Here is a 26,121-nt window from a genome sequence, read left to right on the forward strand (position 1 = left end):
GTGTGTCTATCAAGCTGTATATGCCACAATCAGCAAATCCGCTATATGCGCAGGGGCTAGGTGCGGATAGGAGAAAATCTTTGAAGGTCATTTCATTGAAGAATGGAGGGGGTGGGGTGAGAAGTGAGGACCAGGTGGAACTATAGTTAGTATCTATATTCTATAGGGTGGGTGTGTCCACTGCACTTCACCTCTGGCCTTAATATTGCTCCAGTAGATTGGAGGAGTGAGGTGAAAATGTTTTGGCTCTCGTAGCAAAAACAAAAAGTAACATCCTATCTTTGGGTACATTTTGGTTTCAAATTTAACGACGATGGAGAACCAGATGACTTGGACTAACATGTTTGCAGACACCAATAAATGTCTCAAAATACAACACTGCCCCTTTAAGACAAAAATAAAAACCCTCTTTACCTGACTCGCTTTTCAAAGCAATTTCAAGGAAATGTACATGTTTTGTGCTCTTGTAGGAAGCAATCAATCCCCTATTGCTGACTACAAATTATCTATAACTGGGCTAATGACTCACTAAATAGCAAAGAACATGAACAAAATGTGCCCACGTGGCTACATGCAGCTCTTGCTTTGATCTCAAAACAAGCGCATCTACTCACGACCACAGCTGTAAACACAGTCCAGTTCAAAGTAAATGGCACATATCCATATATGGCAATGATCTATTTGAATATAAGCCTACTGCAGCTCTGATTGGTTATGCCACACCAGTCTGTGTTGAGTCTTGTGCAATAGAATCCTACTCCGATGCGTTCTGCCTACAACAAAATCTCTTGCATAGTTTGTTTTTGTTTCTGTATGTTGCATTGAAAGTGGCTAATATTGCGTTGATTCAATCACAATTGCCACAATAAAGGGTAACATTGATAGTGTTAACTAACAGGTACGCTGCATGGCAGTCTCGGGCTGCTGCGCGCAGCTTAGAGGGAACATTGGTCAAATTTAAATATGAGTGCCTGACAGTGAAACCCGCTGATAAGAAACAACCTACATGCAGGAATCCCACACAGCCAACAACCTGTCCAAAGCCCTGTGTTCGGGATGGCTAGACTGGGCCCTTGATGAAAATAAACTGTTGTATCACCACACGGGACAACATTGTGGCTGCAGTGAGGCAACTAAACTGGCTCTGGCTAAATTGCTTTGGCCACAATCTCCATCTCATCGTCACCAAAGGCGTGAACAGCAAAAGCGCACACACAGGCAGGGCTCGAGGCCTATGTGGAACCCTGGTGGGCACTTTTTTGCAGATCTGGCAAAAAAAAGAGGGCCCTACTGAAGGCTGAGACGGAGCTGAACCTCCCAAATCACAGCCTCATTCTGGTGAGAAATTAGCCTATTCAATGTTTGAAGAATACGATATGCCAGGGATGGGCAACTGGCGGGTCCCACTTTTGAAGGCCCTAGGAAAACACACAAAATAAATATATATATATATTTTTTTTTTGATGTCTGAAGTTCACATACACCTTAGCCAATTACATTTAAACTCAGTTTTTCACAATTCCTGACATTTAATTCTAGTAAAAATTCCCTGTCTTAGGTCAGTTAGGATCACCACTTTATTTTAAAAATGTGAAATGTCAGAATAATAGCAGATAATTATTTATTTAAGCTTTTATTTCTTTCATCACATTCCCAGTGGGTCAGAAGTTTACATACACTCATTTGGTAGCATTGCCTTTAAATTGTTTAACTTGGGTCAAACGTTTCAGGTAGCCTTCCATAAGCTTCCCACAATAAGTTGGGTGAATTTTGGCCAATTCCTCCTGCCAGATCTGGTGTAACTGAGTCAGGTTTGTAGGCCTCCTTGCTCGCACACACTTTTTCATTTCTGCCCACACATTTTCTATAGAATTGAGGTCAGGGCTTTGTGATGGCCACTCCAATACCTTGACTTTGTTGTCCTTAAGCCATTTTGTCACAACTTTGTTATGGCGGTTTTTGAGCAGTGGCTTCTTCCTTGCTGAGCAGCCTTTCAGGTTATGTCAATATAGGACTTGTTTTACTGTGGATATAGATACTTTTGTACCTGTTTCCTCCAGCATCTTCGCAAGGTCCTTTGCTGTTGTTCTGGGATTGATTTGCACTTTTTGCACCACAGTACGTTAACTTCTAGGAGACAGAACGCGCGTTATGATGGCTGCGTGATCCCATGGTATTTAGACTTGCGTACTATTGTTTGTACAGATGAACGTGGTACCTTAATTAAGACATTTGGAAGTTGCTCCCAAGGATGAACCTGACTTGTGGAGGTCTACAAATGTTTTTCTGAGGTCTTGGCTGATTTTCTTTTGATTTTCCCATGATGTCAAGCAAAGAGGCTCCGAGTTTGAAGGTAGTCCTTAAAATATGTCCACAGGTACACCTCCAATAGGCTAATTGACATCATTTGAGTCAATGAGAAGCTTCTATAGCCATGACATTTTCTGGAATTTTCCAAGCTGCTTAAAGGCACATTCAAGTTAGCATATGTAAACTTCTGACCCACTGGAATTATGATACAGTGAATTATAAGTGAAATAATCTGTCTGTAAACAATTGTTGGAAAAATGACTTGTGTCATGCACAAAGTAGATGTCCTAACCGACTTTCCAAAACTATAGTTTGTTAACAAGAAATGTGTGCACTGGTTTTAATGACTCCAACCTAAGTGTATGTAAACCTCCGACCTTAAATTTTGTGTGTGTATGTATATATATATCTATATATTATTTTTTCACCTTTTATTTAACCAGGTAGGCCAGTTGAGAACAAGTTCTCATTTACAACTGCGACCTGGCCAAGATAAAGCAAAGCAGTGCGACACAAACAACATCAGAGTTACACATCGAATAAACAAACGTACAGTCAATATCACAAAATAAAAAATGTCTATGTACAGTGTGTACAAATGGCGTGAGGAGGTAAGGCAATAAATAGGCCATAGTAGCGAAGTAATTCCAATTTAGCAAATTAACACGAGTGATAGATGTGCAGATGATGATGTGCAAGTGGACATACTGGTGTGCAAAAAAGTAAATAAAAGCAATATGGAAATGAGGTAGGTAGATTGGATGGGCTATTTTCAGATGGGCTGTGTACAGCTGCAGCGATCGGTTAGTTGCTCAAATAGCTGATGTTTTAAGTTAGTGAGGGAGATACAAGTCGATTTTTGCAATTCGTTCCAGTCATTGGCAGCAGAGAACTGGAAGGAAAGATGGCTAAAGGAGGTGTTGGCTTTGGGGATGACCAGTGAGATAAACCTGAGTGACCTTTATATTTTTATATATATATATATATATATATATATATATATATAAAATATACTGTATTTTTGAGTGACTTATCTATTTCGGTGATTTATATATATATTTCAGTGACTTAATTGTTTATTCTTTTTTAAATGTTTTACTCAGTCTGGGTCTGAACTTACTGTTCCAAGTAAGAATATTAGAATACACATATAGAATTTTTATATATTTTTAATTGAACCTTTATTTAACTAGGCAAGTCTGTTAAGAACAAATTTTTATTTACAATGACGGCCTACACCGGCCAAACCCGGACAACCTGGGACAATTGTGCACCTCCCTATGGGACTCCCAATCACGGTCGGTTGTGATACAGCCTGGATTCGAACCAGATTGGAACCAGGGTGTCTAGTGACGCCTCAGGCACTGAGATGCAGTGCCTTAGACCGCTGCGCCACTCGGGAGCCACTGATAGCCACTCAATTAACCCAGCCTGGTGCCCCTGTTTGATATTTTTAGTCAGTGTCACTCATATATTATATTAAAATCTGCAACCAGCAAATGTTCCTCTCCGTCCAATGGCAAAATGTGTGGAATTGCAGCAAACCTGCTTTAAACTACATATTTTTTAAATGTCTCTGCGCTGTCAAGAAGGGGGCTGCTAAAATGTTTTGTTCGCAATGTGATGGGGGGGGGGGGGGTTGCCATGTGAGTACGCAGACGCACGAGCATCTGTGGCCCCTCGTGAATTCAGATTTTGTGTCCCCCACCCCAGCAAATTTGCCAATCCCAGAGCTATGCTATATTCAATTATTGTTCACGTAGAATTATGTTATTCAGGTGCACTGAATACATTTTTTTTCTCAGAACATAAGCTAATTTTATTGTGAAATTACTATTGGCTTATAGTAATGCAACATTGAATCATTCAATGTTGTTGGGGGGTGGGGGGGGGGTGTTGTCATTTATAGCAAACGGCGACAGCTTGTAAATTGCAAACTATGCATATTGACATTTGTTTGTTTTATCCTGCCAATCAAATGTTTTCTTCCAAGGCATTGTTTAACTAGGTGGGGAACCTAACCAAAAATGGTAGAGCGGGTTTTGGCGGAAGCACCAGCCATTGAACGAGTCCTGGTCTCGGATCGTAAACATAATCGCCTCATCCTAAAATGGCAGGATAAAGACCTCTTGCCATCTGTCCAAGCAGCACTGAAACCTGTGGCTGACTTCACTGATGTCCTCTCGGTTGAGAGTTAGTGGAGCCTGTGTTCCAGTTACTTGGGGGAGATCTGCTCATGCCGGCCTCCCCAACGACACCGGCCTGACACAAAGCCTCAATAGGGAGATGTCCAGAAGATGTTCTCGAGGACAAGTACAGCCTACCGGAAATAAAATGGCTTTATCCTCGTCTTCCCTCCTCGACCCAAGATACAAAGGGCATGATTTGAACGAGATGACAGATGCACTCTTCAAAGAGATTGTGGAAGCAGGGGGTGCCGGAGCCGGGGTGTCGGTGCAATTGCTGCTATTGCAACTGAGGGAGATGATGACTCGAATGATGGTGCGAGTGCGCCACCATCTGCCAAGAAAAGGAATTTAGGGGATCTCCTCCAGAAGCGAGGAGTTCAAAACACTGCCCCTGTTCCCCTCAGAGTCCGTGCAGACACCGAACCTACTAACTACCTGCAGGAACAGCCTGACCCAACAAATAATCCCCTGACCTGGTGGTGAGACAACCAGACTCGCTATCCATTGATGTCGAAGCTGGCACGCAGATGCGTGTGTATTTGAGCCAAGGAACACCGCATCAGAGCGAATGTTCAGCACTGTGGGGATACATTTGTTAACCCTGTCCGCTTGTGCCTCAAGCCGGACAAAGTCAATATGCATAGTTTGCATTTTACAAGCTGTCGCCGTTTGCTATAAAATAGCAAAACATTTTATTCTATATTTATTTAATTATTTTTGTTTTATTATGGCCCTATAGATATACTGTTAATATTTGCTCTTACCTATTTATGTTGCTGTTGTTAGTGGTAATTTATCGTATAAGCGCTAGCCTATGGCACTTTAGTAGAGAAAGTTTGTGTAGACTTTCTATAAAACAATGCAGGTTTTTATTGATTTATGTTAAATAAATATCTGTTAAAAAAGGTTGGGTGTCTGTGTCTGACAATTAATGAATTATTCAAGAGCAAGACAGTTAGGCCCATATCCGCTAGTGTGGTGCTGATAACTGTGCACATATGACACGCCGACCATGACACCTGAAATTCCATGACCAGCACTAACACACACACACACACACACACACACACACACACACACACTGTTATTTAGATTTGACTTTCAACAGTCAAATCACTTCCTAGAATGTTTTGTCTCCCACTTTCCTGTAATGGTAATCTCAAAATGAGCCAGTGTGTGAATTCATTGGTGCGGTTGTTTTTGATGCATTCAATTATTCTGTTTGTGATGTGAATGTTTTCACTGGCACTGATGACATTTGTTTGTGTGTGTGTGTGTGTGTGTGTGTGTGTGTGTGTGTGAGAGAGAGTGTGTTAGACTGTGTACAGTAGAGTTCATGCCGTTATGACCCGTCCGCAGTTGGACTCCGTAACTAATTTACCCAGAGCCAGGCTAGAGCCTTACTAGCCTACAGTCTACCACAGAACTCTCTGGACCAGTCAGCGATGGTCAGGCTCTGCTTACATTACACGGACTGTTTGTTGCTGTTGATCAAATTGAATGGGTTTTCATGACTTCATGAAGTGGAAAACACATTTTTATGAATCTAGATTAGATGAAATTACTTTTTTGTTTCGTTTAACCCGAATGCATTTAAAACACCCAAGATAATCAACATTGGTTAAGTGAAAAAATAATGACTAACATTTTAGAATGTCATTTAACTAACTGATTTTATATGCTGAAGAAAATGATTGGATATCTGAATCATATTGAATTGGATGCCTTTGGCAGAGATTTTTCTGCCATTGTAATCCTTGGGCAGGCCACCTAAGCATGTAAAAAAATAGAATAATATTGTTTTAAATACATTTTCGGCATGGAAAAACTTCAACACCTGAAACCAGATATAAACTATGTATGAAAGATAATAGACCTATATATTTCTTTAGTCTTTGAGAACTAACAATCACCAAAATAAAAGTTAGGGAGTATGAAATTCCAAAAGCAATGAATTTAGCAGTATTGATTTTGTTATGTTTGTGCGTAAGAACACAGATTTAGCCATGGAAAAATGCATAGTTGCATAAAATTAGCCTTAAAACTGCAAAATGTTGTCTCAGCTCTATGGTAAAATGTGTAGAATTGCAGGAAATTAGCTTTAAAATGAAAAATGGATCTCAGCTCCATGGAGAACATGTTTGAATTGCAAGAAAAAATGCAAAAGAAAGAAGAAAAAACTACACCACCATCAAATGTTCTACAAAAAATTGGAATATAAGTGAACATGATTTGTTTAATAGATATTTTTAAGTAGAACAGATTGTTGGTTAAAATACTTATCAGGTTAATCATTTTATCTAAATACTGCATGTTTTGTTTAAATGTAATCTGAATTGAATTGCCAAAAAGTGTAAGATATTTTATAATTAGTGAATTTGTTTCACAGAATTTTTTTTTTATTGAATTTTTTTAACAGAACTTTAAAAACGGAACACATTTTTTAAAAAGCTAAGCATCTGTGGCCACAATTTTTTTTACTTTGAAAAAGAGTAGCGCTAGTGAAACAAAAATAAACTCCACTACCCCTTTTCTTTTTGCTGCATTTTATGAACTTTTTTATATTGTCAAAATGTCACCAATTAGAATATACCTAGAATTTCAGTGTGTTATTTTCAAGAATTAAAATCAAGACACCCGCGAATGAAAGACATGGCCTCACACATACTTGGACTTGGCAGGTGGAGTCCTGGCCAATCATTTGGATCTATTTCTGACCACTAATGTCCCCAGAGCCTAAAATTTAGCCTTTTAATGTATATGTTAGATAGCAAAAAAATAGTGTTTTTGCATATGACCAGTACAGAGGCAGGAAATGTGCTTTAATTTAATGGCCATATTATTATTCACAGTTTGTTTCAAGGGTTATTTTTGTATCATCTCTCACAAGCTTTTATGATGTTTGATTACACATGTCTGACACTGTCGAGTTCCATCTAGTCAGATAAATTAGAGGAAGGAGTTTTGCTCTCCTCTCGCTCTTTATTCCAGTGTTCACACTGACAAGGAGAAGAAGGGTCAGAGTGTAAAAGTACAGTAAATAGATATTTATTGAGCCACTTAGCATTGAAGTGACAGCACTCTGTGTGGACAGAATGATGAAGCTGTGAGAGACTCGTGTCAGGGCCACCCACAGGACTGACTGGACCTGGCCTGAACTTTGACCCCTAATGACGGGTTTATTAAACTGCTGTTTGTGTCAATGTGTCATGCCTTTTCTCTCAGTGTTTCTCTCATGTTATTACTTGGTTGTTTATCCTGTTGCTGTTAGCTCGCCTATATATTTGATTAGCCTCACTTCTTTCTCTCTCTCTCAGGTCTGTCCATATGTGGTCACAACTGCTTGCTGACGGCTGAGTGGATGTCAGCCAGTAAGATAGTGTGTCGTGTGGGCCCAGCCAAAGACGATAAGGGAGAGATCATCGTCAGCACCAAGTCAGGAGGCCACGGCACCTCCACCGTCTCCTTCAAACTGCTCAAGGCTGAGAAGATCGGTAAGATACTCCTTCTGCCCTCGGCGACCACGGCAGTTCTAATATAAATCTACAAACACATCTCTCTTTGTCAATCATCAGAGGAACTCTAGAATGACTACCCCGTTGCACAAGAACAGACAATCTTTCTCAGTTTTTCCAAGCTCAGGCAACTAGGAAATAGAGTATGGAAACACACCACAAACCCATACTCTATTGTCCTGTGTTGCTTTACAAACTGTATAGTAGCTCTGTCAGGTACTATAATTGGGTGTGTGTGATCTGGGCTGTCCTCTCAGCGATGATGTGTGTCTGTGCTGTAGGTATTCTGGACCAGTCTGCTGTGTGGGTGGATGAGATGAACTATTACGACATGAGAACCGACCGCTACAAAGGCATCTCCCCCCTCTCCCTACGGCCCAGCAATCCGCTAGGCATCGACTTTGACAAGTAGGGACACACACATACATACATACATACATACACACACACACACACACACAGGCTTAAGTCATTGAGTCTAACAAACAAACAATCCCCATGTGGAGATGTTTGAAATGTTATGCCAACACAGCAATGGCTACAACTGGCTTTTTCTGCTGCACAAAGGCACTGGAAACACCATAATTGTGTTTAAAGGAGAGGGAAAGAAAGAAGAGCGGATTGAGTTGGAAAGAAACATTGCAACCCACTACACATGGCCTGAAAGGAAGGAGAAAGAAGAGAGGAAAAAGTGGAATAGAAAGATTGCAAGCCACCACACATGGCCATAGCAGGCAGGTCGTATGGTGTGGCTTCTGCCTCCCACGCGACTGGCAGGGAATGTACAGTCTGTAATGTAATGTTTAGTTCTGGTATATCTGTGCTCTAGGCCTTCTGATGTTTGTTTGGTTTAGAGAGGCCAGGGGATCCAGGGGGCAAGTGATCGCTCGTGGACAGGGAGGAGAGCCCCTGACTGGGCTGCAAACCCTCCATGTCCAGGGTCACTTTCCTGGGCCTACTGGTAGGCTACTACAACCCTTACATCAGTCAGTTAGCTCTAACTAATAAACTGTACGGCTCTTCTCTTCATGTTATAACCACATAGTACAGTCAACACACTCGAATAGGGTCACACGCACACATACACAGTGCACAATACACAAACGCTTCACATTAATGAATGTAGCCAATTCTGTTCACTATAGAGACGATGGCTAGCTGTTCAAACTAGAAATAGCTGACCAGAAGAATTGAAGCGGACGAAGTCGGACAACCTTTTTAGTTATAGTAATTCAATACGTTTAAACCCATCGTGATTATAATTATGATGTCTTGAACCGATTTTTAAACAGGTTTGTCTGGTGGTGATGTCACTGATTGGTTATACAGAGAGGTCAAACAAGAAGTCATCTTGTTGTGGTACACTTAACTCATGCTCTACAGCAATATATATGGAAGAATCAAATCATTATTTCAATATTGAAAAGGTGACAGAGGAAATGCAGAATAGCTCAATTTGAGGTCATATGGCAAAGTGTCTTACAATCACTGGAGATGGATGCAGTAGGAACATGTGGGTCTGGACAGCTTTGATATCGTTAATGTTTGGGTCTGTCTGTTTTCTTTATCTATATGATTATATTGTTTGAAAAAGTCTATATTTTTAAAGGAAGTCCTCTTGTTGGTCTGCGAAACACTTCCTGGTGACGTCATCATCAACGTGTTCCTTTTTTATTTTGGTCCGCATGCTACAGAGGAACAAACCCCGTCCTAGCACCGTCCAAGCCGCGATGCTCGAGTGATCATTTCCGGAGTCAGGACTGTAACTGCTTATTTTGAGTTAGCCTACTGAACTTGGGCAGGGTTTCTCACAGCGTATACATATGTGCTTCCTCTCCGTCTGTGTAGAGCAGAGCAGCAGAGCCGATATATATTAAAGCAGGCTTTGATACTTTGCCAGGTTTGGAGGTGAGGGAATAACTGAACAGACTGCGAAAGTTCTCTTTTACTCTCTCTCTCAATCTCCCTCTCTTTTTCTCTCTCGCTCTCTTTCAAGATACATATGTACAGTTGAAGTCGAAAGTTTATACACCTTAGCCAAAAAAAAATGTAACCTCAGTTTTTCACAATTCCTGACATTTAATCCTAGTAAAAATTCCCTGTCTTAGGTCAGTTAGGATCACCACTTTATTTTAAGAATCTGAAATGTCAGAATAATAGTAGAGTGATTTATTTCAGCTTTTATTTCTTTCATCACATCCCCAGTGGGTCAGAAGTTTATATACACTCAATTAGTATTTGGTAGCATTGCCTTAAACAATTTAAACTTGGGTCAAACGTTTCAGATAGCCTTCCACAAGCTTCCCACAATAAGTTGGGTGGATTTGGCCCATTCCTCCTGCCAGAGCTGGTGTAACTGAGTCAGGTTTGTAGGCCTCCTTGCTCGCACACGCTTTTTCAGTTCTGCCCACAAATGTTCTATTGGATTGAGGCCAGGGATTTGTGATGGCCACTCCAATACCTTGACTTTGTTGTCCTTAAGCCATTTTTCCCTAACTTTGGAAGTATGCTTGTGGTCATTGTCCATTTGGAAGACTCATTTGCAACTAAGCTTTAACTTCCTGATTGATGTCTTGAGATGTTGCTTCAATATATCCACATAATTTTCTACCCTCATGATGCCATCTATTTTGGTTTGTGCACCAGTCCCTCCTGCAGCAAAGCACCCCCACAACATGATGCTGCCACCCCTGTGCTTCACGGTTGGGATGGTGTTCTTCGGCTTGCAAGCCTCCCCCTTTTCCCTCCAAACATAACAATGGTCATTATGGCCAAATAGTTATATTTTTGTTTCATCAGACCAGAGGACATTTTCTCCAAAAAAGTATGATCTTTGTCCCCATGTGCACTTGCTTTTTTAGTCTGCCTTTTTTATGGTGGTTTTGGAGCAGTGGCTTCTTCCTTGCTGAGCAGCCTTTCAGGTTATGTCAATATAGGACTTGTTTTACTGTGGATATAGATACTTTTGTACCTGTTTCCTCCAGCATCTTCACAAGGTCCTTTGCTGTTGTTCTGGGATTGATTTGCACTTTTCACACCACAGTACGTTCATCTTTAGGAGACAGAACTCATCTCCTTCCTAAGCGTTATGATGGCTGCGTGGTCCCATGGTGTTTATACTTGCGTACTATTGTTTGTACAGATGAACTTTGGAAATTGCTCCCAAGGATGAACCAGACTTGTGGAGGTCTACACATTTCTTTCTGAGGTCTTTGCTGATTTCTTTTGGTTTTACCATGATGTCAAGCAAAGAGGCACCGAGTTTGAAGGTAGGCCTTGAAATACATCCACAGGTGCACCTCCAATTCACCCAAATTATGTCAATTAGCCTATCAGAAGCTTCTAAAGCCATGACATAATTTTCTGGAATTTTCCAAGCTGTTTAAAGGCACAGTCAACTTAGTGTATGTAAACTTCTGACCCACTGGAATTGTGATACAGTGAATTATAAGTTAAATAATCTGTTTGTAAACAATTGTTGGAAAAATGACTTAGATGTCCTAGTAGATGTCCTAACCGACTTGCCAAAACTATAGTTTGTTAACAAGATATTTGTGGAGTGGTTGAAAAACGAGTTTTAATGATTCCAACCTAAGTGTATGTAAACTTCCGACTTCAACTGTATAAATGTAATATGCCACTTAGGCGCTTTACAAAGCGTCTACTAACAGTGCGGTGAGTACATTTTTATTGTGTGTATATATATATATATATATATATGGTCTAGGAATTCAGTCTGCAACCTGTACATTGCTAGCGAAACACTCGTACCAACTGAGCCACACCGTTACAAGAAGCAGCACGAGAACTTTGAGACGAAAGAGCTTTGAGAGGTTAATTGACGTTAAACTTTCATGGTGATCAAACTTGCAGTTTCACCCTCCCTCTCTTTCTCCCAATTCTTTCCCATGACTACCCATCTTTACCGATCGGCACTGAGATAATTCTGCTCTGCTCTGCTCTGCTGTGTGTGTGTGTGTGTGTATTTATCCCCTCAGGGCTCAGTGTGTTCCACTACAGTAGAGGCTGGGTGGGTGGTGGGTTTCATTTTAGAGTTTAGTTTGTGTAGCCCACGGGTCATTACCACAGATCAAACGTTCCTAACAACTTCTGGGTCCTCCAGTGGCGTCACACACTGCTCTTCCCATGCCCGGGCCTTCCTCTTTGGGCACGGCCTGGCCTCACGCTGACCCCGCTGGAGGACTTTATACCAACACGTCAACTTACCTTTCACATTATGGAATGAAGTTCTTGTTATTTTGTATATATGTAACTGGTAAATGTTCTTTCTTATTTGAGTAACTATGTACAGTTGTAAGCATTCCCTCTAATTCTGTGTTTGTGTAGATTTCATGCTCCAACTTTATTGTCAAAGAGGGAAATGGGTTTTGCAGCATAATAATATATGCCTTTTAGTACACACTTAACTGAAAGTGACTTGCAGTCATGCATGCATCCATTTTACATATTGGTGGCCCCAGGATTCAAACCCCACAATCCTGGCATTGCAAGCACCATGCTCTACCAACTGAACCATACAGGGACCACAGCATGATCATAACATAGGAGACATAAAACATACATATTTAATAGGGTTTCCTTGGTAATCTCTTGTATGTGTGTGTTTTCTCCCCCAGGGGTAAGGTCCCTCTGAAAGATCTGGAGGCATTGTTTCCAGGTGTGAGTGGAGAGTTCACCAGCGAGAACTTCTCAGCTACTTGGTACCTTATCGAGAACCACTCTGTCACCAGGTAGGTCAGACCAACCAATTTTTATTTTTTACGGCCTCTGGGTCTGAGACGCAGCCAATCACAACCATCTTTCTCCTATACCAGCCAATCAGACAGCACTCCTTCAACTACAGTGCCTTCAGAAAGTAATCACACCCCTTGACTTTTGTGTTACAAATTCGGTTAGAAGTGGATTGAATTGTCTTTTTTTTAATCGATCTACACTAAATACTCAAATGTCAAGTGTAAATTATAAGATTAACGACAAACTAATATCTTGATTAGATGCATTAAGTTTTCAACACCCTGAATCAATAATCACCTTTGGGTAAATCTCTAAGAGTTTTGCACACCTGGATTGTAATATATTTTTCCATTTTATTATTTTTTAAACTCCTCGCTCTGTCAAGTTGGTTGTTGATCATTGCTAGACAGCCATTTTCAAGTCTTGCCATAGATTTCCAAACTGATTTAAGTCAAACTGCAAGTAGACCACTCCGTTGTCTTGGTTTGCAACTGTGAAATATTTGGCTGTGAGTTTTAGGTTATTGTCCTGCTGAAAGGTGAATTTGTCTCCCAGTGTCTGTTGGAAAGCAGATTGAACCAAGTCCAGGTTCGAGGATTTTGCCTGTGCTTAATTCTGTTCTGTTTCTTTTTATCCTAAAAAAAATCTCTCTAATCCTTGGCTGATGACGAGCATTTCCATAACATGAAGAGTGGTAGTCTGTGACGTGTTGTGTTGGATTTGCCCCAAACATAATGCTTTGTATTCAGGACAGGAAGTTCATTTATTTGGCATATTTTTTGGAGTATTACTGTAGTGCCTTATTGCAAAGTTATTGCATGTTTTGGAATTATTTTTATTCTGTACAGACTTCCATCTTTGGACTCTGTCGTTTAGGTTAGTATTGTGGAGTAGTGACAATGTATTTGATTCAGCCTCAGTTTTCTCCCATCACAGCCATTAAACTCTGGAACGGTTTTAAAATCACCATTGCTCGGAACGGTTTTACTCCTCTCTGGCAACTGAGTTAGGAAGGACGACTGAGTGTATTGATACACCAACTAAAGCGTAATTAATAACTTCACCATGCTCAAAGGGATATTCAGTGTCTGCTTTTTATTTTTTTTACCCATCAACCAATAGGTGCCCTTCTTTGCGAGGCATTGGAAAACCTCCCTTATCTTTGTGGTTGAATTTGTTCTTGAAATTCACTACTCGACTGAGGACCCTTACAATTATCTGTATGTGTGGGGTACAGAGATGATGTAGTCATTCAAAAATGTTGTTAACCACTAATATTGCACATTAGGTCCATGCAACTTATTATGTGACTTGTTAAGCAAGTCTTTACTCCTGAATATATTCAGGCTTGCCGTAACAAAGGAGTTGACTACGTATTGACGCAAGACATTTCGGCTTGAAATGTTTTATCATTTGTAAACATTTCTAAAAATCAAAATTCCACTTTGACATTGTGGGGTATTGTATGTAATTACAGCCTGTAACACAACACACTGTGAAAAAAGTCCAGGGGTGTGAATACTTTCTGAAAGCACTGTAACGTCTTCATGAACGTCAGCCCAAACAACCAAACTACTAGTCACAAACATACACATGAATCCTAGATGTTTTCTTTTGTCGGCAGCGTAGTTCAACTTTTGAAACTATTGGTGTGACTTGAGACGAGATAACCTTTTTTTTAATGTTGTCTTTTACACGGTTCTCAGACCTTCCAATCTATCCACTAACCCAGAGACCGGTTTAGTCTGTAAACAAATACAATCTACCTCCATTCCTACTTTGATTTTTGACCTAACAAGAAAACGTTGGACATGTGAAGGAAGTGTCCTTTCTCTTGTTGACCTCTAACTCCTGGTCTTTGTCATACTAGGACAGTGTTTGTCAGCCTGTCTGTCAGGTTATTATTAGTCTCCCCTGGTTTCCTTTCTGTCATCTGTCATGGTTCCCCTCCAACTAACCCCCCCCCCCCAGTCTAACGGTTGGATCCTGCCGAGTGCTGACTAGTTACTGCAGAACTTCAGGGTCCATTGGGTCGGGTTGTTTTTGGTTGACAGGGCATGTGTTTCTTCCTCCAGAGGAAACCTCCATTCACTCCCAGGGGACACACACACACCCTCCTGCAGACACGCAAGCTCACACTCACTCAGGCATGGCGCACATGCACTCTGTTACACACACAAAATAATACGCACACACAACTCCTCTGACTGATGGCACTCCCCCCTCTCAGTTTCGACCAGTTGCGTATGGCAGCCAGTAACCTGAAGAAGCAGGCCACTAAGAAGAATGAGGGCAGTCTGGCCTATGTGAAGGGAGGCCTCAGCACCTTCTTCGAGGCTCAGGATGCTCTCGCAGGTAAGATACAGTACACCAATACTACACAGAGAGTGTGTGGTACACAGTACGCCAATACTACACAGAGAGTGTGTGGTACACAGTACGCCAATACTACACAGAGAGTGTGTGGTACACAGTACGCCACTACTACACAGAGAGTGTGTGGTACACAGTACGCCAATACTACACAGAGAGTGTGTGGTACACATTTTACGTGTGTTATTACACCGAGAGATGTTAACACTGTTAAGACATTGAATGTAAAATTGTTACAGGGTTGATGGAACTTGGCTCTCATGATGCAGGTAAGAGTTTGTCGGGCTCAGGGTGTGTGTAAGACTAAGCCAAGCATGATTTGGGATAAGGTTAAGTAGTCTTTTGCAGTGGACATCTAATCTAATGACTTTTGAGGTAACACCCGACAATTTCTCAGAACTCTGGTGTGTGTGTGTGTGTGTGTGTGCGGACATGCATGGGTCTGTGTGTGTGTATCATCACGCGGCTGTGCGGTGTGGTCTAACAGTGGTTGATTACAGTGGAGTGGTGCTCTGTGCTTTAGTGTGCTGCAGTACGGCTAGCCAACCACAACACGCCTAATTCACTTTCATTAAAACCACGTCAGCTGTCAACTGTCAATCACACTACTTGCACGGTAGCAGGCACACGCAGGGCCATGAGGCAATCTGCACTGCTGCTCTGCACTGCTGCTCTGCTGTGTCCTTATAGACAGCAGGTAACCTAGTGGTTAGAGCGTTGGGCCAGTAAACCGAAGCCTGACGAGGTAAAATTCTGTCGTTCTGCCCCTGAACAAGGCAGTTAACCCACTGTTCCTAGGCTGTCATAGTAAATAAGAACTTGCTTGCCTAGTTAAATAAAGGTTAAAATAATACATGTAAAAAAATAGCCTTAGAGTGGAGTGTGCTGATTTGCATTACACAAATTCTAATTGTGATTATACATACACACTTACATTTGCCTCTCACTATACACACAAACACACGTACGGAACATCCACATACTGGACAGACACGTTTACTAATTCACACATATACTGACCCCCCCCCCCCACACACACACACACACAGCCTTTATGATCCACTCTCTAAAGCCTCTGAGGTAACATTGTGACTACTGTCGCTCTGCCAGTTAGTTCAGTGAAATCAATTGTTCAACTCTATCATTCATATTTTTGTCTGTTTACTCTTATTTCCCCTCATAACCACTCAGTTACTTCCCCTTACTATTTATATGCCTCTGTCATTATTATTATTGCTTTCCTAATGTAATGTTTGTGCCCTGTAGGAGCGGGGGGGGGGTCCGAGGCAATGTTTTCATTGTTAGCAACTGAATCTAAATAAATGGAGCAGGGCCACACAATGCAGGCAAGAGTAATCGGGGTGATAACGGCCCTAACATGACCGAGGGGAACAATACAGACCCTTTCTCACGTTCACTATACTAATCATGCCCAATATGAACCCAATGGGAGGCACAAGTCCTCAGTGACCCAGGAAGTAGTGTTCGTTGATGGACTCCAATGACCTGTGAGTCAGGAAGCAATGGACTGTAAGGTGAAAGTCCAATTGACCTTTGACATTAGGATGCACTTCACCTTACAGGTTTTGAGAGTATATTCTGACTCATTACAGTATTTAGTCCTCTGATTATGACCTGTTTTTAGAATGATGCTTCTGAGGCCCTGTTTTGGTTGGTTATAAAGCATGTCTGAGTGCTAGCCCAGCATATGGTAAGGGTAAGCTTTAGTAACGTGCCAGACGGCTCTAGGCGGCTCCAGCAGTCGCTCATTGCCATGCCCAGTTAGCACAGCCGTCTGTGAAACTGTGAATCCTTTCTTTGTCTCTCTGTCTCTCTCTGTGTTTGGCAGGTCGTCAGTTGGAGTCATTCCAAATTAGCTACACCTCAGGTGTTGCTGTACAAATTGAAAGGAAATTTAATAACGACGTGTGTGTGTGTGTTTGCATGCGTCCGAGTGCGCTTGTGCGATTGCGCACGTGCATGTCGGTGTGCTCTGTGGTCAGAATGTATTGCATTAAAAGCGGTACTAATTGATGTTTAGCCTGTGGTGCCTCCAGCTCACTCAATTACCGTTTAATGCCTTTACTTTTTGTCTCCTCTTCAGTTTATTTTCTCTTCTGCCTGTATGTGAGAATTTTATTGATGGCTATTGTAAAAGCCCAATGTTTTATTAATAAGAGCGAGTAGGGGACTGGGGATCGCAGTGTGTAAATAAGGAAGGAATGTCTCTGCGTAGGCCAAATCATCTGGAAAATTAAATGAGTTCTGTTCAACAACAAAATGCTTCAAACAAGTGGTGTGTTTTTGAGAATCCATGGTTTTCTTCTCTTTCTCCTGTTCTCTTTCTTGGCTTTCTCTCTTTTGTCCCGCCCTCTCCGATCCTCAATCTCACCTCATTCGTCTCCTCCCAACAGAAACCGAGACGTGTGGGTGCGCGCGCGTATGTGCGTGTGGGTGTGCGTCTGTATGACCACTGATGTCTCTCAGTAATAATGGCCTTTGTGTTTCCCTGCTGGGCTTAAGCACAGTTTAGCACTAGCTGCTAAATGGCTAACCCCACCCTCATCCCAAAGCACATTTATATTACACCCTTATTACAACCTCGTACCCTTATTACACTGTTAGACTGACGCTTGTACCTGCAGGGTACATGTCTGCATTGAGGGATTACATGAGGTCGCAGAGGTCAAATTACCTTGATGTCTGGGGTCACCCATCCAGTGGGCCAGGAGCTGGGTAAAAAAAGAAAGTGAAGGAACCGTTCTCTAAACTTTTTGTGATCCAGACAGCTTGGTGAAAGGAATTGGGTTTCATATTCATGCTAGGGGGCTGTTTGGTTAGGCTGATCCCCTGACAAATTGAACCATGTTTCACAGGGATCTTCTGAGACCTGGCTGACTGACTACCTGGCTAACAGACTGATAGAGGCAGGGTTTTTTTTTGGGGGGGGGGGACTCTGAAAAATGTACACATTTCAAGTTTTTTTATTGTTGTGTGAAACGGAAGTGGCCCTGCAATACAGGAAACAGACCACCGCTACCGTGTTCCAAAATCCAAGATTTCCCAGGGCCGTATTCCCAAAGCTCCGAACCTCCGACTCCTCTACAGCAGTCGGGAGACAAAACATCTCCAGCTTTAGAATCAGTGGGTTCCAGGAAGCTGAGTGGGGCTGCCTGCGTCTCTTCCTCCGCTGCTCTGTGTGTGTGTGTTTGTTTTATCCGGAGCCTGACGGGGTGTTTAGGTTAGCCGTGACGTCATAGCCACGGCAGCGAGAGTGCGTGGCAGACTGCGAGGACACACAGCTGGCAAGGAGGCACAGGGTTCTCTGAGGAGACAAGAACCAGAACCCCTCAGGCTGTGTGTGTGTGTGCAATGCATGTGCGTACTCACACACCAGTCCTGTCCCCCTATAGATATGTCTACAGAATCAGGCCAATGCTTTTATAACTGGGTTGTTTAGACAGTACAAAGACGTATTGTAGACTTCTCTCTTCTCTACCCTATCCTTTTCAGAGCAGAGGCAGATGGCGTTCTTCTTCCATAACTCCTCTGGTCTCCCTGTTTCTGCTTATAGGCTAAAGTCTATGGTTCCTGCCCTGGTTCTCTGAGTGTCCTCTACCAAACCATGGGGCTGGTGTTCTAGCCATTTATGCTTGCTGTGGTGGTCCAGTGATGGTTGTGCCGATTAGGCAGCCATGATATGATGGCGTGTTTTGGTATAGTGCATTCGGGAAGTATTCAGACCACTTGAAATGTTTTTGTTATGTTACAGCCTTATTCTAAAATGTATTAAATTGTATTTTTTTCCCTCATCAATCTATACACAATACCCCATAATAACAAAGCAAAAACAGTTGGGGCGGGGGAGGGGGGGTTGCTGCACAGCTATTTTTAGGTCTCTCCAGAAATGTTCGATTGGGTTCAAGTCCGAGCTCTGGCTGGGCCACTCATGCACATTCAGAGACTTGTCCGGAAGCCACTCCTGCTTTGTCTTGGCTGTGTGCTTCGGGCCGTCGTCCTGTTGGAAGGTGAACTTTTGCCCCATTCTGAGGAGCAGGTTTTCATCAAGGATCTCTGTACGGCCGCTGAAAAACATTCCCACAGCATGATTCTGCCACCACCATGCTTCACGGTAGGGATTGTGCCAGGTTTCCTCCAGACATGACGTTTGGCATTCAGACCAAAGAGTTCGATCTTGGTTTCATCAAACCAGAGAATCTTGTTTCTCATGGTCATAGTCCTTTAACTTGTTATGGCTGGGGGCAGTATTGAGTAGCTTGGATGAATAAGGTGCCCCGCGTAAACTGTCTAATATATGCATATTATTAGTAGATTTGGATAGAAAACACTCTGAAGTTTCTAAAACTGTTTGAATGATGTCTGTGAGTATAACAGAACTCATGTGGCAGGCAAAAACCTGAGAAAAAATCCAACCAGGAAGTGGGAAATCTGAGGTGTGTAGTTTTTCAACTCATTCCCTATTGAATACACAGTGTCTATGGGGTCATATTGCACTTCCTAAGGCTTCCACTAGATGTCAACAGTGTTTAGAACCCTGTTTGATGCTTCTACTGTGAAGTGGGGGCGAATGACTCAGAGGTCTGCCAGAGAGCCGCGAGCTGGCCACGCTCATTCACATGATAGTTAGCTTGAGTTCCATTGCAATTCTACAGACAAAGGAATTGTCCGGTTGAAACTTTATTGAAGATTTATGTTAACTTCATAAAGATTGATTCTATACATCATTTGACATGTTTCTACGGACTGTAATGGAACTTTTTGACTTCGTCTGCACCTAGTGATCGCGTGTCATGAATTTGGATTACTGGGCTAAACGCGCAAACAAAAAGGAGGTATTTGGACATAAATTATCGAAATTATCGAACAAAACAAACATTTATTGTGGAACTGGGATTCCTGGGAGTGCATTCTGATGAAGATCATTAAAGTGAATATTTCTAATGCTATTTCTTTTTATTTTATTTATTATTATTGAATTTTACCCCTTTTTCTCCCCAATGTTGTGGTATCCAATTGTTAGTAGCTACTATCTTGTCTCATCGCTACAGCTCCCGTACGGGCTCGGGAGAGACGAAGGTTGAAAGTCATGCGTCCTCCGATACACAACCCAACCAAGCTGCACTGCTTCTTAACACAGCGCGCATCCAACCCGGAAGCCAGCCGCACCAATGTGTTGGAAGAAACACCCGGCAACTTTGGTTAGTGCGCACTGCGCCCGGCCCGCCACAGGAGTCGATGGTGCGCAATGAGACAAGGATATCCCTAACCTGGACGGCGCTAGGCCAATTGTGCGTCGCCCCACGGACCTCCCGGTCGCAGCCGGTTACGACAGAGCCTGGGCGCGAACCCAGAGTCTCTGGTGGTCTCTCGCTAGGCCCTATAATGCTATTTCTGACTTCTGTTGACTACACAACATGGCGGATATCTGTGTGCTTTTTCGGTAAAGCTTTTTTGAAATCTGACACAGCGGTTGTATTAAGGAGAAGTTTATCTAAAGTTCCATGTATAATAGTTGTATCTTTTATCAATGTTTATTATGTGTAATTCTGTAAATTGATGTGGCTCTCTGCAAAATTTTTTAAATATAAATATGAACTTTATCGAACAAAACATACATGAAGTCCTACGAGTGTCATTTGATGAAGATCATCAAAGGTTAGTGATAAATTTATCTCCATTTCTGCTTTTTGTGACTCCTCTCTTTGGCTGGAAAAATGGCTGTGTTTTTCTGTGACTTGGCTCTGACCTAACATAATCGTTTGGATTGCTTTCATTGTAAAGCCTTTTTGAAATTGGACACTGTGGTGGGATTAACAAGAAGTGTATCTTTAAAATGGTGTAAAATACTTTTTATGTTTGAGGAATTTTAATTGTGGGATTTCTGTTTTGAATTTTGCGCCCTGCACATTCACTGACTGTCATATCGATCCCTTTAGCAGGATCTCAGCCCAAAGAGGTTAAGTGCCTTTTGGCAAACTTCAAGCGGGCTGTCATTTGCCATTTACTGAGGAGTGGCTTCCGTCCAGCCACTCTACCATAAAGGCCTGATTTGGTGGAGTGTTGCTGAGGGATGGTTGCTTTTATGGAAGGTTCTCCCATGTCCTCAGAGTAACTCTAGAGCTCTGTCAGAGTGAACATTAGGTTCTTGGTCAACTCCCTGACCAAGGCCCTTCTCCCGCCCCCATTTCTCAGTTTGGCCGGGAGGCTAGCTCTAGGAAGAGTCTTTGTCACGCCTGCTCCCACTCCCCCTCTCAGGCGCTCGAGGGCCCATAATTACGCACACCTGTCACCATTGTTACACACATCAGCGCTTCATTGGAGTCACCTGGACTCTATTACCTTATTGATTGTCTCCCCTATATCTGTCACTTCCTCAGTTTCTTCCCCGTGTCTACATTAATGTTTTGTTCCCATTGTTCCGACGCTGTCCTTGTTTTGTTTCATGTCCATTATTTTAAATATTCACTCCCTGTACTTGCTTCTCGTCTCCCAGTGTCTATCCTCACAGAATGCAAACTCAAATATTGGAAGCATCGGGGAGTTTTTTTTTTTTCCTCCGTTGGGGTTGGTGACGTCGGGTCCGGGTGCCGCTGCCGAAGGAACCGGGGGTGCCTCAGCTGGCTCGTCGGGCTTCCATGCCTTAGCTGGCTCGGGAGGTTTTCTTGCTTCGGTTGGCTCGGCAGGCTCCCATCCCACGTCATGCCTCAGCCGGCTTCCCCGTGTCTGCGTTAATGTCGTTCTTCTCCCCTTGTCCAGACGCTGTCCTTGTTTTGTTTCATTTCCGTTATTTATTAAATATTCACTCCCTGTACTTGCTTCTCGTCTCCCAGCGTCTGTTCTCAGTCTTGGTGGTTCCATACTTCTTCCATTTAAGAATAGTGGAGGCCACTATGTTCTTGGGGACCTTCGATGCTGCAGACATTTTTTTTGGTACCATTCCCCAGATCTGAGCCACGATACCAATCCTGTCTCAGAGCTCTACAGACAATTCTTTCGGCATCATGGCTTGGTTTTTGCTCTGACATGCACTGTCAACTGTGGGACCTTATACAGACAGGTGTGTGTGCCTTTCCAAATCATTACCAGAGGTGGACTCCAATCAAATGTAGACGCATCTTAAGGATGATCAATAAAAACAGGATGCACCTGAGCTTAATTTTGAGTCTCATTGCAAAGGGTCTGAATACTTATGTAAATCATGTATTTCTGTTTTTTATTTGTAATACATTTGCAAACATTTTAAAAACCTGTTTTTGCTTTGTCATTATGGGCTATTGTATGTAGATTGATGAGGGGCAAAAATGTATTTAATACATTTTAGAATAAGACTGTAATGTTACAAAATGTGGAAAAGGTAAAGGGGTCTGAATACTTTCCAAAGGCACTATAAGTGAAGTTCCGGAATGCCTCCAGCATTATTTACAGAACTGTCTCCCCTCCTTCTCTTTTTCCTTCCCTCTTTCCTTCCCCCCTCCTTCTCGTTCCCTTGTCAATTTCTCTCATCTCGTCCGCTCGCCCTCCCCCTTTCGACCCTCTCTCCCCCTCTTCCGTCCTCTCCCCCTCCTCTCCCCCTCTGTTCTATCAATAAACCCACACTGCCCCTCTCAGCACCCAGCTGCCTAACTACAGCCACCATTTATTTGTTCATGTGAGCAGCCCTGACGCGCACTCTCTCTCTCTCCCCCTCACTTATTTCTCTCCCCCTCACTTATTTCTCTCTCTGCCTACCCTACTCTCTCCATCTCTGACATGAATCTCTTTCTGGTCCACATGTTCAGATCTATTTTGACCTCTCCTCTCCTCTATTTCCGTTTCCTCTCGTCCTCTCACCTTTTTACATCCTCTGCCTTTCTTCCACTTCTCCTTGCCTTACCTCACCAGCACTATGTCCTACTCAGTGTTGATATTGGAATGTGCACCCTACAGATCTTTCTTTCTTCATTAGTCTTGTATAGTCAACCTGACACTAGCAGCATCCCTCTCGGCAGTAGAAATAGTGCTCTCCAGTCTTTCAGCTCTCCTCACCCAAATATTATTCCTCCAACTGATATAACATTAAAATTTGCACATTTCCTCCGGACTCTGTCTTTGGGTGCAGAGTGTGTACTGTCTATGCTCCATTTGGAACCCCTAGAATAGAGTAGTTTCCAGTTGGGGTCCCCAAAACAGCTTTGATAGTAGGGAAAATACTAATTTGGAGTGGATTTTGGGTGGTACTGCTGATTTGGTCAAGCCAGGTCAGGTGTATTGATGCGTTACAGTTCTTGTGGTGACCGGGTCAGGTCAGTGGTTGGCGTGGGAAAGCTTGAGAGGGAGGTGTGGTCAGAGTCTGACAGAAGTGTCTGTAGATGGAGGGTCATGCAGGTTACCTCTCATCTACCACTGGGGCAGAGAGGCTGTTGTTTTACCTTTGGTTCCTTAAATTGAAAATGTTCCAGAATCTCAGAATTAAGCATGTTAGATTGAGCAGCAGAGGCACTCGGTCTGATTTGTCATTATAGAACACACAGAGATCTTAAAATAACTATTTCTCTGTATTTCTGTCTTTTTCTTGTTGCTTATTTCTCTATCCCCGAGTATGTGCCTCTTCTTAATTCAGCTATTTTTCAGTGTTCATTTTTTAAATATTTTTTAATTCAACCTTTGTTTCGAGTGGGAGTCATGCTGATACAAAGGTCTCTTTCTCAGATGAATCCTGCATACACATCAATACCAGGCCTGTCAAAGTGAACATTTTTAAGCCGTTATTCGCACCCCTGTTTCTTCACCACACAGACCCTTTGACGCGCAACCTACAACACGCTCTTTGCAGTGTGCACTCAGTCTTGGTGGCGCTGTCTGACTCTATTGTGGTGCTTAAACTTCCACTATGCACTCAGCTTTGACCAACAATTTTGAAGGAAAACTTACAGAAAGTTCAACCATAAACACATTCCTAGGCGTTTCTATAGATAACAGAAAAAAACTGAATAGGCACAGCATTAGCTAGCTAGCTAGCTAACCAAAATAATGTTTACAATGCCATGGCTGAATTAGTCTTCATTCAACTAACTTAATCAACAAACGACATCATACCTAAAAACACTTTCATTCTAAATGTAAAAATGTTAGCATGAACAATGTTAGCATGACTGTCACATGGAATGCAAGTCATGATTATCAGCCAAAGAGCCGATCCCAACGGACTTTCTTCAATTAGCTAACTAACCCTGCTTTTAAGATGCCGAAAAGCTGTTGTATACCTTTTTGTTTCAACAATGGTATGAGAAAAGACCACCAAATTCAGTTTCATCAGCTGCCCAAGTACCTGGTTCGGCGGACCTCATTGTTTCATGCTTGATGACGATGTAAAACGGTGGGCTCCGGTTACGCTATACATGTATGTGTGTTCAAACACTTAATCCGCGGTAAATCGCTTTGTATAAAGCTTGCTAGTTATCTTGTAGTTATGACGAGTGAGCTGTATCTGTCCAAATAACAGCCATAATATTCTTCTGCATTTGGATATTTACGCAAACCTGGAGATTCCACCAACTGGGTGTAGATCTCATCATAGGCTACTTTGCTTTGGTCCATTTGGTAGGGTTGTGTCCCCAGTTAGTCTCTGGAAAGTCGGAAGGACATATAGGCCAAATAACTCAAGACCGTTCAAGAGTAGGAAAAGACAGGAAGTAGCTACGCGATACGACATCTCAGACAAATTAATCTCAATCTAATTTGCTTATCTCGCTAACATCAGCTAACCGGCGAAAAAGCTATGGGGAAACAAACAGTGACGGCAGAATAAGTGTTAGCAGATCGGGTAATAAATGAATGGCAGAATAAGTATCATGCAAGTAATTTGTTGTGACAGCCAAGTATTTTAATAACGACAAGTGATGCTGCTGAAAGTGTTAGTTTGTTTAGGATGACGCCAAAGTTAGGCTAATTACATGGGAGTAACGGGAGTACCCTACTTGGGTGTGTGGTCACGTTAAGCCACGCCTCGCCGTATATCTTTTCTTATATTGACATTGTGTGAGTAGTGCATGGAGAAGTAGCCTAGGCTCGATCTAATAGCTGTATGATATTTACATGAACTCAGACCTGGCTAATCTGTGGAATTCATGACATTGTTGGACAGGTTTAAAAGCTGTTTGTTCTTTGTAGCCATAGAGACAGTTCTTTTTTCCCCCTTATAGTCGACCCTCCAATTAGAAAATGGGGGAACACTTAAGTGTGTGTGTGTGTGTGTTTTATGACTTTGTTGCTATGGTAAATTCTATCAGCATATCGATTGTGCTACCAGGGCTGGTAAAAACCGTGGATCATTGTTATTCTAACTTCCGCAACGCATATAAGGCCCTCCCCCGCTCTCCTTTCAGAAAAGCTGACCACACCTTCATTTTGTTGCTCCCTGCCTATAGACCGAGACTAAAACAGGAAGCTCCCGTGCTCAGGTCTGTTCAACGCTGGTCCGACCAATCTGATTCCACGCTTCAAGATTGCTTCGATCACGTGGATTGGGATATGTTCCGCATTGCGTCAAACAACAACATTGACGAATACGGTGACTCGGTGAGCGAGTTTATTAGCATGTGCATCGGCGATGTCATACCCACAGCAACTATTAAAACATTCCCAAACCAGAAACCGTGGATTGATGGCAGCATTCGCGCGAAACTGAAAGAGCAAACCACTGCTTTTAACAAGGGCAAGGTGACCGGAAACATGACAGAAATACAAACAGTGTAGCTATTCCCTCCGCAAGGAAATCAAACAAGCTAGGCGTCAGTATAGAGACAAAGTAGAGTCGCAATTCAACGCCTCAGACACGAGGTATGTGATCTACAGTCAATCACGGATTACAAAAAGAAAACCAGCCCCGTCGCGGACCAGGATGTCTTGCTCCCAGACAGACTAAACAATGTCTTTACTCGCTTTGAGGACAATACAGTGCCACTGACACGGCCCGCTAC

General features: G+C 42.5%; 1 protein-coding gene across 8 annotated transcripts in view; it reads left to right on the forward strand.

The window, feature by feature from the left end:
• LOC110521760 (exocyst complex component 2) overlaps window positions 1-26,121 on the forward strand; it is an 86,576-nt gene that overhangs the window by 16,730 nt on the left and 43,725 nt on the right. For 4 of the 8 annotated variants that reach the window (XR_016495240.1, XM_036969307.2, XM_036969306.2 and 1 more), the window contains 5 exons: window positions 7,817-7,993; window positions 8,296-8,422; window positions 12,652-12,765; window positions 15,000-15,124; window positions 15,382-15,411. Coding sequence is in view for 6 of the 8 variants with exons in the window: in XM_036969307.2 (XP_036825202.2) it covers window positions 7,817-7,993; window positions 8,296-8,422; window positions 12,652-12,765; window positions 15,000-15,124; window positions 15,382-15,411 (573 nt within the window). In the remaining 2 variants the exon portion in view is untranslated. The remainder of the gene's footprint in view (window positions 1-7,816; window positions 7,994-8,295; window positions 8,423-12,651; window positions 12,766-14,999; window positions 15,125-15,381; window positions 15,412-26,121) is intronic. The other 4 variants (XR_016495241.1, XM_090231932.1, XM_036969310.2 and 1 more) reach the window with 1 other exon arrangement.

Source organism: Oncorhynchus mykiss, chromosome 4, assembly GCF_057628025.1.
Source record: "Oncorhynchus mykiss isolate SJ-2025 chromosome 4, ASM5762802v1, whole genome shotgun sequence".
NCBI lineage: Eukaryota > Metazoa > Chordata > Actinopteri > Salmoniformes > Salmonidae > Oncorhynchus > Oncorhynchus mykiss.